At 32.4% G+C, this 20,187-nt stretch overlaps 1 protein-coding gene across 1 annotated transcript in view; it reads right to left on the bottom strand.

The window, feature by feature from the left end:
* The window catches only part of CSMD3 (CUB and Sushi multiple domains 3), a 1,577,676-nt gene that overhangs the window by 195,125 nt on the left and 1,362,364 nt on the right, over positions 1-20,187 (bottom strand). Inside the window, 1 exon segment of the mRNA XM_074266680.1 lies at positions 5,503-5,627. Coding sequence (XP_074122781.1) covers positions 5,503-5,627 — 125 coding nt within the window.

Below are 20,187 nucleotides of genomic sequence, written 5' to 3'. Positions count from 1 at the left end.
ATGCTGAGTGAAACTAGCAGAACTAGGAGATCATTATACACTTCAACAATGATACTGTATGAGGATGTATTCTGATGGAAGTGGATATCTTCAACATAGAGAAGAGCTAATCCAATTCCAATTGATCAATGATGGACAGAATCAGCTACATCCAGAAAAGGAACACTGTTAAGTGAGTGTAAACTGTGAGCATTATTATTACTTTTTTTTTCTTCCCAGATTATTTTTACCTTCTGAATACACTTCTTCCTTTGCAACAATAACAACAACAAAATTCAGTTCTGCACATATATATTGTACCTAGGATATACTATAAGATATTTAATATGTATGGGAATGCCTGCCATCTAGGGGAGGGGGTGGAGGGAAGGAGGGGAAAAATTCAGAACAGAAGGAAGTACAAGGGATAATGTTGTAAAAAAAAAAAAAATTACCTATGCATATATACTGTCAAAAAAAAGTTATAATTATAAAATTAATAAAAAAAAGAATTAATGCTATTTTCTGTTTTATAATTTTTTATTTCATCTTGTTTTTCTCCCTGTAGTTCTAATACTTTTAAAAGAAAGACTGATCATTACTGATCAATCTTTCATTTAAAATTATTTTCACAATAGATATCTGCGAAGGGATATGTTAACATTTATTTCATTCTTTGAGACTATAAGTTCACATTATCTTTTGCATATATGTATATTTGTGAATTACATTACATTTCACCAACCAACAGCCACACACACATTCCTCTCCCCACAAACATATACAAGCTTTTAAAAAATCTAATCATTCCTGTAAAAAATGATAGATAATGGCAACTATGTAAAAAAATAAATAAATAAATAAATCACAGGGCCTTAGGTAAATTCTTTTGAGATTACAATTCCTTTTCCTTCCACCATCTCAAAAATGGCACCTAGTGTTTAGTGAGAGTCTGATGGAGGCAAAAGTGGAAATTTAATTGAGCAGGAGGCCTGAACAACACAAGAGAACATAGAAAGTAGAACTTAAAGGCACCTTACTATTCATCTCAATCAAAATGCTCTAACTTTTAAAAATATATATTTATTTAAAACTTAAATGCAAAATAAGAAAGAACTGATGAAGAAGGAAAGGAATATTCGTGTCCAGCAGAACATCAGCCAGGATTCAAAATATGTGGCAATAAATTTCCATTTCAAAAAGCATATAAAAAATTAAAAGGCACTGTATTCATGAATGTCTATCTTTTTCTTTGCTTTCTTGTAGGTTACTCTTTTGTTCTCTATTATGCACTTTTTATTTTGTTTGATTTATACCCTTTCCTTGTTCTCATCTCCCACAAGTATATTTTAAGTACAGATATATTTAGTAATAATACAGATATACATAGTAATGATACACACACATATGCACACTTGAATATATATACACACACAAATATATATATTATATATATATATATACATACACATATGTACACATATTTATAAACACATAGATAGATCTAAAACAATATTAATGTAGCTGACATATAATATTTATTTCTCTTTTAATTGAATCTTTAAGTTTGATTTTCTCTGAAATCAATTATTGCTACTATTTTTCTTTTCTTCTAATACATTCTATTCCTGATCATTGATATTATGTCTGTGAATACCTACTATTTCCTATCCCTGCTAACTCTTTTCTTTTAGTTGTACTCTTTAATTTGCCTTGCTTTAACTTAACCCCCTGCTCTACCCCCCAACATGAAGCCCTCCCTTGTCCTCTCTCCCTGTCCTTTCCCTCTCTCTTTATTTCATTTCCATTTATCTACACACCTTAATCCATTTTCTTTAATCTATACATTCTTTTATACCCTACCTAATCTATACTCTTACCCCTTATTTCTTTAGAGATTTTGGAGTGTGCCATACTTTTCTTTGTGTGTGTGTGTGTGTGTGTGTGTGTGTGTGTGTGTGTGTGTGTGTGTTTTGTGTATATTATTTCCTTTTTACTCTACTCCTGATATAAGTAGGTTTTCAGGACTACTAGCTACCCCGTTTCACTGCTCTAATATCTGTTCTTCTTCTGCTCCTCATTTGAGTAGCATAATTATTATTTTTACCCTTTTTTAGATAGTTTTACTTTTTACAGTCACATTATACTCAGCTATACTCAGTTTTTGGACTACCAAATTATTAATGTCAAGCTTAGATACATGGTTTATATTTTCACTTATGAAACTTATTTTATCCTTATTGAATCCCTTGAATTAGTTTTTGATGCTGGATTTAATATATTAAATTTTCTGATAAGTTCAGGTTTGTTTGAGACAAAATTCTGAAAATCCGAGAGTTCAATGAATGTCCATTTTGTTCATCCAATATTATACTTAATGTTGCTGGATATTTTTGGCTGAAACTCTAGTTATTTTGACTTTCTATACATAGTTTTCCAGCAGTCTTTTCTTTATTAATTCTAGTACTCTTTTATTGTAGCTGCTGACAAATCCTGTACAATTCTAATTATAGTTTCAGCATATTTGAATTTGTTTTTTTTTGTTGTTGTTGCTTGTAAAATTTTTATCTTTCAATATTGATTTCAAAATTTAACAATGATGTTGCTATATGTTTTCCTTATTAGATCTCTTTGAGATAGTAATTGGTAAAATGTTAATATTTCCACTTTCCCCTCTTGTTCATCATTTTAAGTCAATGCAATTATTTCTTGTACTTTTTGTGTCAAAGTTCTTTTTTTTTTTTTTTTTTTTTTTTTAGTCATAACTTTCAGGTAGTCCAAATTATTCTTATGTTTTCTCTTCTTGATATATTCTCCAGATCTGTTCTTTTTCCTAGAAGATGTTACAAATTCCCTTCTATTTTTCATTGTTTTTATTTTGTTTCGTTATTTTTTCATCTCTTATAACTTCCCTGACTTCCTCTTGTCCAATTCCAATTTTCAAATAGTCATTTTCTTCCTTAACACTCTGAGTATCCTTTTCTAACAGACTTACTTTCTTTTTAATAATCTTGTTTTTTCTTGGATTTTACTTTTTAATTTTTCCCCAATCTCCTTCATTTTGTGTATGTAGTCTTTTTTGAGTTCTATGAATTCTTTCTGGGCAGGTAACTATTTAACATTGCTCTTGGGATAAGATCCTTTTTTTTTTTTTTAACTTCAGTATTCTCCTCTGAAGATGAACCCTAGTCTTCCATATTCCCATAGGAACTTTCTATGTTGGTTTCTTTTTCCTTTCCCTGCTCAATTTTTTCCCAAGAACCCATTAGCATAATCACTTCTAATACTGGGATGGTGGTGGTGGTGGTGCTTTTACCTTCAGTTTTCCCCTCTGGCCTAGAACCCAAAAAGCAGGAATTCAACCATCTTATGACTGTCTACAGGCAGCACTATCTTCAGCCCCCACTAGTGCACTCACCAGGTTTGTGGATATATGTGGAGGTTAGTGTATATGTGTGTGTGTTGTTTCCTTGTAGCCCAGAATTGCATCTCAGCATCTTCCTTATCAACCAAAGTTCCTTCAGTCTTCCCAGATACAGACCCCAACTATCCACACTAATAAGTATGTGAAAGTTCCTATGGTTGGGTCTGAGTCTCCCTTCTGTACCCAGTTAGCCTCAGGACTCGCATTGCAATTTGTTTCAGTGGAGCTTGCTTGGAGATCTTTACACTTTACACGCTTATCATTTTCAGTAGTCTCAGATTGTCCCAGGGGAACCCAGTTTTGCCCAAAGTCATTTCTTTTTGATGAGTCTTCATTCCTCTAAGGTGAAATTTTATTTTCTTTGTGGGGGAAATCTGAAGGGTTTGAAATTTTCTGACTTACTCTTCCATCTTCCTAGAATCCTTCCTAAATCTTCTAACTTTACACATAAGACAACTGAAGCAGGTATCCATAGTATAGTCAAGTAGAAAAAGTATGAACAAGTAAAAGAATCACAATTTCTATTATTCTATCCAGAGGAAAATTTTGTGGTCAGAAGATGCTAGTAGCTTTCTTAATCCTCTATGACGAAGCATTTGTGGAAACCTACATGCTTTACCTCTCACCTTCCTTAAATTCTCTCACCCTTTCAGAATATAGCTACAAGACTAAGAAGAGAAAGAGGAAGCAGAATTTGTATACTCATGCCAGTGGTCTGTTATATTGATCAAATTGTTGGATACAGTCTGTGGTAACTGTGGTAACATGATGCTGCCACACCAGGCAGAACCCTGATTTATCCTATAGCCTGAGGTCATGTACACCAGCCAAGTAACACACATATCAATGTGCCTACAATGGGGTACAGATATACTGATAAACAATAGGGTTAGAATAGTAAAGAGAAGATAAGGAGACTAGCACAGACTAATTAATAGAACAGGAAGGGGTAAAGGAACTAGAGATCTCACTACAGACTAAAAATAGGATTTGAAGGAGGAAAAGAGGTAGAGATGAAAAGATAGAATATTGTCAGAAAGAGGAATCTTACATTGAGTATCATTTAGGTTGAAATAATATATGATTGTAAAACCTAAAAAGTGACCAAAATCATGAGTAATTGAAATGGAATAAAATTTTTAGCTACAGCATTTGTTGAGGTTGATAAAATGAGAGAGCAAAATGTTTGAAATCATTAATGCATAGGTTTAAGTTCCTAAATTTGTTGTTTTTCTGACTCTTCCTGACTGTATTTGGAATTTTTGTGGAAAACATTGGAGTAATTTGCCAATTCCTTCTCCAGTTCATTTCATATATAAGGAAACTGAGTGAAACAAAGTTAAGTGAAGGCAATTCTTCCTAACTCCATATATGATACTACATCCTTTCTACTATATAGTTGTCACTAACTAAGAAAGCTAGAAAAATTATGAGTCAGGTTTTGTATTTCTTGAGGAAGAATGAACAATGACTTATAAACCTTGAACACATGGTGATTATTGCTATCTATGATTAAAGTGAAAGTCTAAAGAATTTTCCCTTTTGCTAAATTTGATATGAAAATTTAAAAAAAAACTATAATTTTTCATTTTTCCCTCACAAATTACTTTTATCTTTTCCAAATTAATGGAAATAATTCTAATAAAAATTAAAACTAAAAATTACTTAGAAAACTTTATTTTTCTTAGTTAATAATTATATTTTAATTGTGCTATTTTCTAGTATTGTCTATCAAATTTCTAAGTAAAATTGTATGATTTAATTGGGAAAGTATTATTTTTATGAAAGACACAGTTATATTTTGTGAGTCAAAAATACAATTCATGCAGCCAGTGTCAAATCAATAATAAAATACAATCACTCTATTTGTTCTGAAATGATCCACTTGTATATCTAAATTTCTATTCAATTCTACTTTAGCAAAATGGACAGCATGTATAACTCTGGTTAAAAATAAACTTTCTAATAAATCTTGGTATGACAAGTGCTAATGACTTGCTAAAACTTTTAGGAATAATCTATCTGGTTATGCTGTCATCTCTGAAAATACCAGCTTCATACATATACAAAAAACAAAAATAAAACACATATATTCTTACTTGAATTCCAGCTCCCTCTGGTACTGTGATCTTCCACACACAATTCAGATTGTTGTCATAAGGCTCTGGGTATCCAGGAGATAAAATGGTCCCTTTGCGCTTAGTTAAAATTCCACCACAGGGCACTGAAAATAAATATAATCAAAAAGAAAGGAACAGATATAGAGACATGAAGGGATACGGGGGAAAAAAGGTAGGAATGTTGAAAAAAAGAGAAAAGAAGGATGAGAGGAAAGAAAAGAAAAGAGATTCTTAATGATGGTTTTTAAATTTAACGTCAAAATTAGCACTTGAATTGAATATAATTATGACTAATTTGAAATTATTCAGAAACATAAATTTTATATCCATGTTGTTCTACATTTTGAAAAATTAAAATTTAATATAATTTGATGGAAATAAGACCATGCATACAAATAATAGAATAATATGACATTTTATGATTATTAGTGTTGTTTGAATATTATAAAATAAAAAAATAAACCAAAGATAATTATTTTTTTAAATTGACAACAGATTTTTTTTTTCTCTTTTGTGAGGCTATACATACTTTTAACACAATCCTGAAATGGAAGAGAGAATGTGCTGTTAAAAAAAAAAAAAAAAAAAAGGCCTAGACAGTGGCAATATCCATATTTTACTAACAAGTTAATGAAATAGAAATAAGGAAATCAATATGAAATATAAAATATTATCCTTTTATAGTTTAGGTGAAGAAATGTCAGGATTGCCATAGGTATGTTCTGACCCAAAACTCTTTGATACCTTTACAGGTTAATGTCATATAGAAAGTAACCATTACATTTGCAAAATGTTCATTGTATTTTGTGAGTGGTAGGGAGAAGACATGAAATTTAAATCAAATCTGATCATCTCTTTGATAAATAAAAATATTATAGCCTAAAGATAGTCATATCATAGTTCATAGAGATAGAAACAGTTCTGGGGTTCTGGTACTCAAATGTCCTCATGCAACAAATCAGTGATTTGGATGATGCACAAATTAATCAAGAAAGCAACAAATATTGAGATCATACTTTACATGACAAGCATTATGCTAAAAGTTAAAGCAAAATTGAAAAAAGGAAGAACAGAAGGAAGAACAAAAAGAAGGAAGGAATAACTGGAATAATATATTTTATGATTATTATTGTTGTTTAAATATACTGAAATAAAAAACACCAAATAAACCAAAGATTAATATATTTTTTAATTGAAAACATATTTTTTATTTTCTCTTTTGTGAGGTTATATACACTTTTAACACAAGCATGAAATGTAAGAGATTGTATTTGCTATAGAAAAAGGCCTTGACTAAGATCTTGGAACTCTGGTTCCAAGTTATCAGTGAGAATGGAAGTTCAGATAAGAATTTCCAGGCTCTGTTACATATTATTCATTAGATTATAACTTTCCATATAACTCAGACTTTTTGTCCAATTTTTCTCATAAAATAAGTAATAAACAAATGATAAAATTGGAAAAAAAAAAAAAAAAAAAAAGGGCCCTGAAAGTGGAAGGAAGGAAGGAAGGAAGGAAGGTGTTGTGCTACAGTTCCTTTTTATTGTCATCCTATCTAGATTTCCCTGAATTGTTCTGCCTCAATTCCTAATTGTAATGCACAATCCTGCACCACCCTTCTCTCTTAATCATCAGAATGTTTGACAGGATAAAGATCTTATATCTTAGACATCATTAGAATATCAGGTGCCTCTCTCCATCCCAATTAATTAGAATATCAGGTGCCTCTCTCTCTCTGGTGCCCCCTCCCATTATGTCATCTTTCTTGTTACCCAATAAAAGAATCTTTGTATCCAACATTGGTTGCTGGATTGTTGGAAAAGATAGTCTCATTCAGCCCTGGGACCAAACCATGGATCCATTTGGTCCAAGTAAATCTCTCCCCTTCAAATAAAATATTAAAAACTATCTAATATCTATCTTGCCTCAGTTTCTCCAGCATTACAAAAGGTGGAAAGGAGGAGGGAGGAACAAAATAGAAAGTGTATTCTTTCAGAGATAACATTTAAATGGTGAAAATGTCATGTACAAAAAAAAAAAAAATTTCATGTATAAACAATTTAGGACTTTAAGGTTTGAAAAGTGCTTGATAAATATTATTATTATTTTTTTAATTACAACAACCCTTGATGCTACATTATTTAGATTTTATAGAAAGGAAAACTAAGACTTAAAGAGATTATGTGAATTCCCCAGGGTCTCAAAGCTAGTAAATGTCTGAGGTTGTATTTGATCTCAGGTGTTCTTAACTATATGTCCAACACTCTTTGGCCCAATTTTGGGAAGATACTAGCAGTTAGGTTGATCATGAAAGGCTTCAATTGTAGTAGATAGTGATTAAGTTGAGTATTTAAAAAATAAAAATCATTCAACAGTTGTATACAAGGAAGCAGTGGATTTCATGCAAGGCATTGGAAACACATACTTCTGGAAGGTGAAATATTGCCAAATGAGGAAAAACAAGGAAAAGCAAGGAGTCCATTATGGCCAGGTCAGAACACATGGAGGATAACAATGAGTAAGAAACCTGAAAAATGTTTGATTCATTAATTCCATGTTGAATAATTAATTCTTATGATAGATTCAAAGCATTACCTTTTGGTATGACCATGCAGTTTTCTAAAAGAGAAATGTATGCCATCAATAGCCATCAAAATAACCAAAAGGTTCCTAATTACTAGACAATTTAAGCAATTTAGCAGAGGCAGTAGGTAGAGTATTGGGCTAGGAAGATTTAATTTCAAATCTGGTCTCCTTATCTCTGCAGGTAATTTACTTACACTCTATTTTGTAATCTCAGTTTCCACATCTGGAAAAATGGGGATAATAATAGCATCTACCTTCTAGGATTGTTGTGAGGATTAAATGAGATAATAATTGTTAATCAATCAGGACAGTGCCAGACAGAGGAAGGACATGGTAAGTAATACATAAAGGTTATTTATTATTATTGTAATAATCAATTAGAGAAATGGAAATTTAACAATTCTGGAAATGTACCTCATATCAATCAGATTGACAAAACTGACAAAAATAGACGATAACAAACATTGGAGGATCTTGGAAAAAACAAACATATTAATGTATTGTTTTTTGATAAAGGTATAAATTGGTTTAGCTATTCTGGAAGTCAGTTTGTAAATAGGACTAAAAATCACTCAAATGTGGTATACTCTTTAAAATCAGTATCATAACTATAGGACAAAGCTAAAAAAAAAAAAGGAATGCATATATAGAAAATATTTATAGCAGCTTTTAAAAAATTAAATCTAGTGAAATTTAAAAAGAAAATTAACATTCTGAATTTTCTATCTCATAGTCCCCCACACCTATTAAGGAAGCAAAAAGTATGATATAAATTACATATGTGAAATCATTCAAAACATGGTTCTAACATTTCAAAACATGTTGTAAAAAAGAAAAATAAAGGAAGTTAAAACATTATGCTTCAATCTGTACTCAAACTTCATTACTTCTTTCCTGAAAGTGGGTAGCATTCACAAACAGAAGTCCTTTGGAATTTTCTTGCATAAGTAAATCAGCCTATTTAAGTCTTTCAGAATTGACATCATTACCACATTGTTGTTACTATATTCAATATTCTTCTGGTTCTGCTCTCTTCACTTTGCACTGGTTCATGTAAGTCTTTCCAAGTTTTTCTGAAATGATCCTACTCATCCTTTCTTATACCATGATAATATTCTAGCACAGTCATATACTATACAGCTTCTTCAGCTGTTTCCCAATTGTTGAACATTTCTTCAATTTGCAATTGTTTGGATATGTATATATATATATGTGTGTGTGTTCATATATACACACACATACACACATATACACAAAAATATATTTCTTATCTAGCACCAGAATGCTTTGATGATTTCTACTACTCTGTTACATAATTTGAAATTTAGTACTGGTACATTGTCTTTTTCCTCCTTTATTTTATTGATTCCCTTTATTCTTTTATATTATTTATATTCTTGACTTTTTTATTTCCTTCTTGATGAATTTTGTAATTATTTTTCTAGATGCAAAAATTATTTTTGGTAATTTTATTAATTAATAAATTAATTTAGTTAGAATTGTCATTTTATTACATTGACTTGGCCTACCAATGAACAATTATATTTCTCTAGCTTCTTATATAATGGCTCTTTCTGTGATGGGAAAGAACTTGAAATTAATTGAGTACCAATCATTCAAGAATATGTGAACAAATTATAATATATGACTGTATCAGAATATTTTTTTTGCCATAAGAAATAATGAAAGAGATGATCCCAAAGAAATATAGGAATATTTGTATTATTTCATTGAGAGAACAACATTATAAAGAAAAATAAATTGGAAATAATTTAAGAACTCTAAAAAATACAATGACCAGAAATGATTTTGGAGGGAAGGAAAAAATCAATTAAATGTTTACTGTGTATTAGGCAATGTCACTTTCACAATCCTGTGAAATAAATGCTATTATTATTCTCATTTTAAAATTGAGAAAACTGAGGCACACTGAAATTATAATTTGCCCAGTTATCATATAGCTAGAAAATTTCTGAGATTAGATTTAAATTCATATTTCCAGATTCTAGGCCTAGTATTTTATCTATTCTACTTGCTTTTTTACCTATTCTCCTTACCTGAAATTCTATGATGAAACATATTATGTACCTATTAATAAAGAGGTGATGTACCTCAACCCCATTCCTCCCCCCCAACACTGTTGAACCAAAATATATATATTTTTTTACATTTCCAAAGGAGAAATTTTTTGTTTTGTTTTCAATTAAGGGAAGAAGAGAGGAAATGAAACTTTTGTTATTAAAATAAAAATATTAGCATCCTCACAAAAGGTCAAAATAAAGGTTTAAAAAAAAAAGTATGTTTTTCTTGACCCCTTCATCAAATGAATCTCTAGAAAAGGGCAAAAGTGAAAAATTGACCACAATTCATTTAAATTCTGTTTTCTATTTTATTATGCCCAATTTAACAAACATTCAATGCCTACTATGTGCAACATAGTTTACCAAATTCTGAAAAATAGATTTCTATAGTTCTAGCACAATAAATTTGAGGAGAAAATCGCACTAATACATTTGAATACATTTTATATCAGTTAAATTTTAAATTGTTGAAATGAAGTTCACCTAATATAGCCAGCCATTCTGGAGAACAATTTGGAACTATGCTCAAAAAGTTATCAAACTGTGCATACTCTTTGATCCAGCAGCGTTACTACTGGGCTTATATCCCAAAGAGATCTTAAAGAAGAGAAAGGGACTTGTATGTGCAAGAATGTTTGTGGCAGCCCTCTTTGTAGTGGCCAGAAACTGGAAACTATGTGGATGCCCATCAATTGGAGAAGGGCTGAATAAATTGTGCTATATGAATATTATGCAATATTATTGTTCTTTAAGAAATGACCAGCAGGATGATTTCACAAAGGCCTGGAGTGACTTATGTGAATTGATGCTGAGTGAAATGAGCAGGATCAGGAGATCATTATGTACTTCAACAATAATATTAGATGATGATCAATTCTGATGGAGGTGGCCCTCTTCAACAATGAGATGAACCAAATCAGTTCCAATAGAACAGTAATGAATTGAACCAGCTACACCCAGCAAAAAAACTCTGGGAGATGACTATGAACCACTATATAGAATTCCCAATCCCTCTATTTTTGTCCGCCTGCATTTTTGATTTTCTTCACAGGCTAATTGTATGCTATTTCAAAGTGCTATTCTTTTTGTACAGCAAAATAACTGTATGGACATGTATACATCTATTTTATTTAACTTATATACTTTAACATATTTAACGTGTGTTGGTCAACCTGCCATCTGAGGGAGGGGGTAGGGGGAAGGAGGGGAAAAATTGGAACAAAAGGTTTTGCAATTGCCAATGCTGAAAAATTACCCATGCAAATATCTTGTAAATAAAAAGCTATAAAAAAAAAAAAAAAAAAAAAAAAAGAAAGAAAGAAAGAAAAGAAGTTCACCTCCAGTAATGACATAAAAATGATATTTCGGTCAGTAAGAGAACCCAGGCTGAACTTATTATATAACTGTAACTGGTGAGATGGAGTTGTTTTTTGTTTTGTTTTGTTTTGTTTTTTAAAGCAGTTTATAACAATGTCAATATCACATGAAAATTAGAGAATAAGTTGGCACAATTTAGAATCTACAATTTTGCCACTTCCTATTGAAGAATGGGTTAGGACTCAACTATAATAAGATCTTATATTTTTCTCATTTTCTGTTCAGACTAAAGAAGTCAAGATCAAAGTACAAGGACTGGTAGGGAGATACACTATAAATAAAGAAGCCTTCCCTAGGCTTGCCTATAAATAGAAGGTAGGCCAGGCTGAAAGTATTAGCCCAGGCATTTAGCTGAAAACCAAACTAAAGATTTAATGCCTAGAGGGAACAGGTAGTAAAGTAGGGGCTTTTCCACAGATACCATCAGGACTAGAAATACAGAAGTACTGATCCTTCCAAGCCTCTAAGATCCCAAACAGCTTGAGGACTTCTGTTGTTAAAGCTGCTAGAAGGTACCAGAGCAAACTTAACCCCCAAAATGAGAGGGAATATATCAGAGTGATTTTTGGATGGTAATGTAGCAAATACTAAGCCAATAAGGGATTCTGAATCTTGGGGATTTTGTTTGTGTACTTAATTCCAAGACAGATTTCTAGTAAAAAATTAATTATAATTGAGAATTATGTAAAAGTAACTAGACAATATTGAGAGGGTTTTTAAAAATAGAATCATATTAAAGGTAAATCCTAAAAGGAAGATAGCTAAATTTGTGCAGTAAAATGAATGTAGATTTATAGTCAGGAAGACCTGAGATAAAATCCTGCCTCAGATATTTACTAGTTCTGTGACTCTGGGTAGGTCACTTAATTTCTGATTGCCTCAGTTTCTTCATTGTAAAAAGAGAATAATAGCATGTATTGCTCAAAATTGTTATAAGCATCAAAAAAGGTCATATATGTAGAGTGCTTTGAAAATCATAAGATACTATGTAAGTATTGTTATTATTATATCAGAAATAGTTTATTAAAGCATTGTTATGGTTTTTATGTTAGGAAAAAGCAGCACAAAATTTCTAATAGTGGAATATTCAAAATGAGCATACACTGCATTGGAGACTAGCAGGTATCCAAAGAGGATGTATTTTGTCAGAAAACTTACCATTTGATGGCAAAGTACAACCACAGATTTAATATTTAACAGTTTAATGTATCTGTGATCTCATGAATGTGTATAATCCCTTTACAGGTGAAGATCTCAATCTACTGATACCTTTTAATCTAGGAATCCCATATATCAGTCCTCTATGGGAAGAGTCCAAATACCACACATCTATTATTTATTAAACCTTGATTTAAATAACTCTTTCTATACATGATGATTTTTTTTTCAATATAGAAAAATACATCTTCAGGCATGTTATTCTTTTTTCATACAGGCAATGTATGGTTACCAGAGAGAGAGATAGCTTCACTTTAAGATAGCTTTGGTTTAAGTACTATTTCCAACACGTACTGGTTTTGTGCCTTTGGACAAGTTACTAAACCTCTTTGTAAATTGAGATTAGCCTAAATGGCCTCACACATCCCTTCCAGTTCTCTGTCTAGGATCTTATGATTCTAAATCATCTGACCTCTCAGCATTCTAAAATGCTAAATTGAAGTACATTTGCATATCTCAATTGATAGAGGGCACTATCTCACTCTGGAGTCCTTAAATCTGGGAAAGCACAAACTTGAAGCAAGGAGAAAACATCTAAATTTAAATGGTGTTGACTTTAAAGACTCACAAACTTTAAAAACTATTAGAATGTGTAGGCAGCAAGAAGAACATGACCAAGAGAAAATGAGGATGAACTTAGAAATGTTTTGGCAAGATTTTTTGATCAACTAATCAAGACTACTGCTGGTATTACTTCAGTAAGGTGTTGGTAGGAGAATGAATCCTAATTGTTCATACCTGAGGTCAGAAGAAATAGAGATGAAAAAGTTTTCCATGGCTTCTAACAATGAACTAAAAATTCAGTAGAAGAAATAGACCATAGGAACTTAATATGCAGGCAACAAATAATGGATAATCTTAATTTTAGTTATATTGGTAGAAAGGAAAAACAGTATATAGGAGTTACATTTCTGCAGTTAGTTTTTATTAAAAACAAACAAACAAACAAAAAATAACACAATATAGATATAGTGTTCTGACCAAGAAGAATAGGTCTGAATTCTGATTGCATATTGAGTTCAATTTATTTGCCAAATTTTAAAAAGTACATGACTTCCAACCTTATCATTTCACTGAATTTATTTATTCTCTCCAAAAATACTAATGATCTTTCAGCAGCCAAATCTAAGGGCCTTTTCTCAATCCTCAATCTCTTTTATAATGCTGGAGAAACTGAAGCAAGATAGAGATTAGAGAGTTTTTAATATTTTATTAATTGGAGAGTCTAATTGACTGGACAGGACTCTCTTCTCAAAGTATCCAATGGTGAATGTGAATTTTCAATGACATATATACCCACATGGCTCAGCAACAGGGGTAGACCAAGGCAGGGGCAAAAGTCAGAACATTGAGAGTGGGAAGTTTCAGGGCCATAAATTTGATTCTAGCAGGATGGGAGTAAACTGGAAGCCAGAGTCAGGATGTCTGAAAAAACAGAAGTAAAGATGTCAATGAGGTATCCCAGATAGTCTTATCTTTTGGAATATTTTAGAGGGGGGTAGTGCCAGAAAATCTTGAGTGCAGAAGGAGTTAGGAGCCAGAAAGTCTAATCTCCCCCTCATGTTGAGTCTCATATTGACAATTTACAACCTTAGAGCAAATGGTCCTCAGTATTAATGAACCAGAGATGGGGTTTTACAACTAAGGGTATTGAGGTAGAACAATTTAGGGAAACGGAGGCAGAACCAATTAGAGAAACTGAGTCAGGACAATTAAAGAGAACTGTGGCACAACACTTTGATCTCTCTCTATTACCTTTATCGTTGTTGATCACTCTCCTAGATACGCTCTTTTCTCATTCAGGACATCATTCTCTCCTAATTTTCCTTCTACCTATCTAACTTTTCCTTCTCTGTTTCCTCTGTAGATCCTCCCTCAGATTGCACAGTTTAATGAGAGTTGTATCTCAGGATTCAGTCCTGTGTAGTCTTGTCTTCTCCATCTCCAGGCCTCTTATCTATGTCTAGTCACTGGAGTAAAATGGCTTTAGAGGAGAAAGTAAGTAGGTAACTTTGCACATCTCCCTAATGTCATCATCCTCTGAGAACAAGGAAAAACACAACATTTCACTTTCGGGTTTAATCAGCTCCTGTGGATTTAATTACCATTTCTATTCTGATGATTCTTAAATCTATCTTTCTTGTCTTCTTCTCCCTGCTAATCTCCAATCTCACACCTCCAACTACCTTTCAAACATCTCAAACTGGATACCCAGTACACATCTCAAAATCAATATTCCCCAAAAGGAACTCATCATCTTTCACCTTAAACTCTGCCCCAATCAATATGTTCCCTATCATTATAGAGAACAATGCCATACTCTCCATTTCTCAGGCTCACAACCTGGGATTCATCCTGGATTCTCTAATATTTTTCACTCCTAATCCTTATCCAAGCTCTTATCAAGGCTTTTTGATTTCACCATTGTAACATCTCTCATATGTGCCTACTTGGCTTTGACGCTGTCACTACTCTGGTGCAGGTCCTCCTCACCTCATACCTTGATTACTGCAATACCTTGCTGGGTGGATTTGCTTACTTAAGTTTCTCCTCAAACTTTTCCATTCTCAATTTAGCCACTAAAATAATTTTCCTAAAACTCAAATCTAATCATGTCACCATCATCTTCATTACCTCCAATTGTTTCTTATTCACTCCAGGAAAATTCAAAACATTTCATAGCCAAGGTTCTGCCTACCTTACCAGTATTTTAATACCTTAATCCCTAATCTTCTATCCAGTGAGCCTGGCCTCTAGGTATTTCTTGAATAAGCCACTCTATTTCTGGGCATTTTCTCTGGCTTTCCTTACAACTGGAATTCTCTCTTTTGCTTCAACTTCTGACCTCCATAACTTCTTTTATATCTTCTACAAGAAACCTTACTCAACCCCTCCTAATTCTAGTTCTTTTCCTCTTTAATTTTCTATTTATCCTATATGTAATTTGCTTTGTATGTATTTGTTTGCCAATTAGATTGTAAGCTCCTGAGGGCAGGGATGACCTTTTCCCCCTTTTTATCTCTCTAGTGCTTGCCACAGTACTTAGTACATGAGAGTCACTTAACAAAGTTTCCTGAATAAATGAATGAATAAAATGGATTATGTACAAAGATTGATAGTTTAGGTGGTGGATAGCCCAGAATTTTACTGTATTTTTGGACTTATCTTGTTGTTGGATAGGATTTTTATTTACCAGTTTCAAGATAGCAAAAAGACACATTCCTAACACAGTAATAGAGCTGTCCAGAAAGTAGAATTGGATATTACCATTCATTGGAAGTCTTTAACCAAAATCTAGAGGACAATTTAGTTATTTTGTTGTAGTTGGAATTAGAAAAAATAATAATAATAATGATTGTATTAAATAGTATCTCCTATTAGTAAAATTCTGTGGTTCTGGGATAAAACAGACATCCAAAAATATCCTAGAAAAAAGATCAAGAAAGGAAGCAGTAATAGATTCGTGAATTCAGATGTTTTGAAGTAAGTAAATTGAAATAAAGAGTCATGTGCAAGGAGGCATTTGAATTCAGGTATTATTGAGATGTGGTAGGAGACTCATGACTACAATGTTGGAAAATGAGTAAGGAAAGGCTAATAGCAATGTACATAGAAAAGATAAGCTCCTTTTTAGCAAAGAAAGAAGGAAAGTTTAATGGTTACTTATGTTGAGCCAGACACCCTGAAGAATGAAGTCAAATGGGACTGAGGAAGCATAGCTAACAATGTCTAGTGGAAGTGATGGAATTCCAGCTGAGATGTTTTAATAAAATACTAAAATATGATGCTGTTAAAGTATTGCACTCAGAATGTCAGCAAAATTGGAAAACTCAATAGTAGCCACTGTATAGGAAAAAAAGATCAGCTTATGTCCCAATCCAAAAGAAGAGCAATACAAAGAAGTTTTAAGTTATCTAATAATTGCATTCATTTTCCATTCCAATTAAGTTATGCTTAAGATTCTGCCATCTAGATTTTTAGCAATCTGTGAACTAAGATGACCAGAAGAACAAGATGATTTTCAAAAGGAAAGAGGAACTAGAATCTAAATTGTCATCATTCACTGGCTGATGGAGAAAGCAAAGACATCTACTACAGCTTCATTAAATAAAGCCTTTGAGTGTGTGGACCACAGCAAAATAGCGATAGTCCACAAAGAGATGGGAGTATCAGATCATCTGACTGGTCTCCTGAGAAACCCTGCATGAAGGACAGCTAGAACCAACCATGAAACAACTGATTAGTTTAAGATTGGGTGACAAAAAAAAAAAAAAAAAAAAAGAATAACAAGGATACATAGTGTCACCTTATTATTTTACTTATATGCAGAGGAATACATCATGCAAAACATCAGGCTAGATGAATCAAAAGCCATATTTAAAATTATTGGGAGAAATATAAATGATTTCAGATATATTAGGCAGAAAGTGAAAAAGAATTAAGATTTAATACAGGAGAGTATTAAAGCTAGCTTGAAGTTTAACATTAAAACAAAACAAACAAACAAACAAACAAAAATCTTAGATCATAGCAACTGGTCCCATAGAAGGAAAAAAGGGAGCAGTGACAAATTTTATATTCTTGGCTCAAAGATCATTTAAAACAGTGACTTGCAGCCATGAAATTAAAAGACATTAAAAAATTTTCCTTCTCAAAAATAAATAAAAATTTCCTTCTCAATGGAAAGAAAGTTATGGTAAATCTGACAGCATAATAAAAAAGCAGATATACCACTTTGGTCCATACAGTGAAAGCTATGGTTTTCCAGTAGTAACCCACTCTGGACCTTCAGGAGATTCACAAGTCAGAAATCCATAAGCCCACTCTCTCAGAGGTGAGTCAAATTCATTCCAGATTCCACCTTTATGCTAGCTGGAGATTCAGAGGGAACTCTTGGAACCAAGGAGAAAGATAGTCCTCTATTAAAGCTAACCGGGCCCCAGGAAAAGAGACAAGACTTTGAAGGAGAAAATAAAGGATCTGGACTTTAACTCCTGGCTGCATTTGGGGTGATTGAACTGAACTGAAACTAAGGGTGCCTCCAGAAGCTCCCCAAGAAACATGCTCCCAGAAAACATAATACTTTAGAGAAGAAAATTATACACAGAGTAATTAATTCCTTGGGTCGAATCTCTTTCTTAACACAAGGATTTTTTGGCTTTTGGATAGCCCAGGAAATGAATAGAAAAGTGCTGGTTTTGGAATCATGGCATAAGATTGAATTTCAGCTTTTATACTGATTTACCTATATGACCTTGGGCAAGTGGCTTAATATCTATATAAAACTGAGATTATGATAATATTTATACTACTAACCTCAAAGAAAGGTTGCATGGTGTAGTGGTTAGAGAGCAGTACTCAGAGGAAGTAGAACCTGGGTTCAAATGTTATCTCTAAAACAGTGATTTTATGATCCCAGCCATGTCACTTAACAATTCATTGTTCTAGGCATCTTTCTTACTTTTAAATTCCAGAGAAGGTACCAATCTACAATACTAAAGACAAGTTTCTTCATCAATTAACTCTACAAATGCAATAAGAGGTCTGTCTCTCTCAACCTTTGAGTTGTTTCCAATTTTCTTAATTTTAAAACACTGCATAATTGTGAATTCTTTCTAATTAACCATCTATTGCAGTCACAAGTGGGAAATTATTTCAGAAGTTGAAACATCTTACTTTATATTCAGATATAAATATAAGTACTATATATAAAACATCTTTTTGTCTACAGTGATAAAGGTGAAAAGAAGTATTTCAAAGGCTTTTGAATTGCTTTGGAATTCTCAATTAATCTATGCTTGCTTTAGATGCAAATCTGGTTTGGCCACCCTCTTCTGAAAGTCTCCTAGCCACACAAATTGTTAATCTCTAATTGGGATTTCTGTTCCTTTCTCCCTCAGCTTGGATTTCCTGAAAAATTACTCTGACTCCAACTCTACTTTCCTCCTAGCCCCAAATCTCCTTTCCTCTCCCTTTGCCTTATAATCAATCAGGACTAATTCTCTTAAACCCAAGAAACATTTATTAAGCACCTCCTGAGTGAAAAACAATGTACTAGAGACTAGGAATATAAAGACAGAGTTATTGTCTTCACATATTTTAAATAGAGGTATTTAACAATGTGTAGATAGTTGAAGATGTATATACAGACAAGCAAATCTAAACCACACCAAGTAGATCCAAACATTTCAAGTCTAGATTAGAAGAACTGATGGCATGAATTATAGTGGAGTTTCTTTAAGAGGAAAAAGGTAACAAAGGAAAGAAAATTGTGAGATATTGAGTTAAGGTTGCAAGGTTAGCAATGCACATAACAGGAGGAAAAAGAGAGGATAAGAAGACAAATTCTTCTCCCCTGCCACCTACTACTACTACTCCTCTTCCAGATTTAAAGCTGAGGGTCTTCTGCACTATTTCTGCACTTCTGCACTTTGTCTATGCTATTCATTCCATGATTTCTTGAGGAATTTCAACATTAGGAACTAATTAGAAACTAAGCAAAAAGTTGACATTATATGTGGCCTAAAGGACAATGGCAAAGAGAGTAATTTACATAAGTGGGATGTAATATAATACCACTAAATGACCAGTGCATGCAATGTTTACCCTGGTTTGAAGAAGACTAATTTTTTTTTTTTTTTTATTAGTTGTGTGACCTGGGACAAGTCACTTAACCCTGTTTGGCTCAGAGATAATCTCCCTATTCTACTTTTCCATCCCAGAGGATCTTGGCACTAAATCTTGGCACTAAATTCTGAGACATGTCAACCAGTGGCAGAACAATCAAAGACAATATCTGAGAGTTCAGATTATGTGCATGGGATAAAGTTATTTACTTTTAGATAGTGATAGTGTTATCCTGATTATAGGAAGAAAAATTTCTTAAAGGAAAATGTCAACTTCTTTAGGTCTTTGTGAAATCGAACAACACATTTATAATAAATGGAAAAATTAGCTGTGATAAATTTAACTTATGGCTATGTTCATTTAACTAATTCCAAGGTCCACATTTTTTTAGATTATTCAATATATTCTATCTTATTAGGAGATTCTTATGCTTACATTAAAAAATTTCTCAGTAACCAATTTCCAAGACATTGAAGTCTCAAGCAACTAGCATTTAGCAGGGCTAGAGAGCCAATGAACCAAATACCAATTTGTCCTACTGAACATAGACTAACATTTCTGTAATCTGTGTCTTAGTAAAAATCAGAGTTTTCATTACACTGAGCAATAAGAAAACATTTTTAGTCTTAACAGAGAACTTGATGGTTAGTTTACTTAAATTTATGAATGGTTAAGATCAATATTTCAATCTAAGATCTAAATTAGGAGATATAAAAATGTGTATAGAGGTAAAATAGTCTCTCCAGCTTATAAATTCCTGGCCATCCTTTCTAGG

The sequence above is a fragment of the Sminthopsis crassicaudata genome, chromosome 1 (assembly GCF_048593235.1).
Source record: "Sminthopsis crassicaudata isolate SCR6 chromosome 1, ASM4859323v1, whole genome shotgun sequence".
NCBI classification, from domain to species: domain Eukaryota; kingdom Metazoa; phylum Chordata; class Mammalia; order Dasyuromorphia; family Dasyuridae; genus Sminthopsis; species Sminthopsis crassicaudata.
Note: the sequence above shows the minus strand (reverse complement) of the source record. Positions and strands in the feature narration are given on the sequence as shown.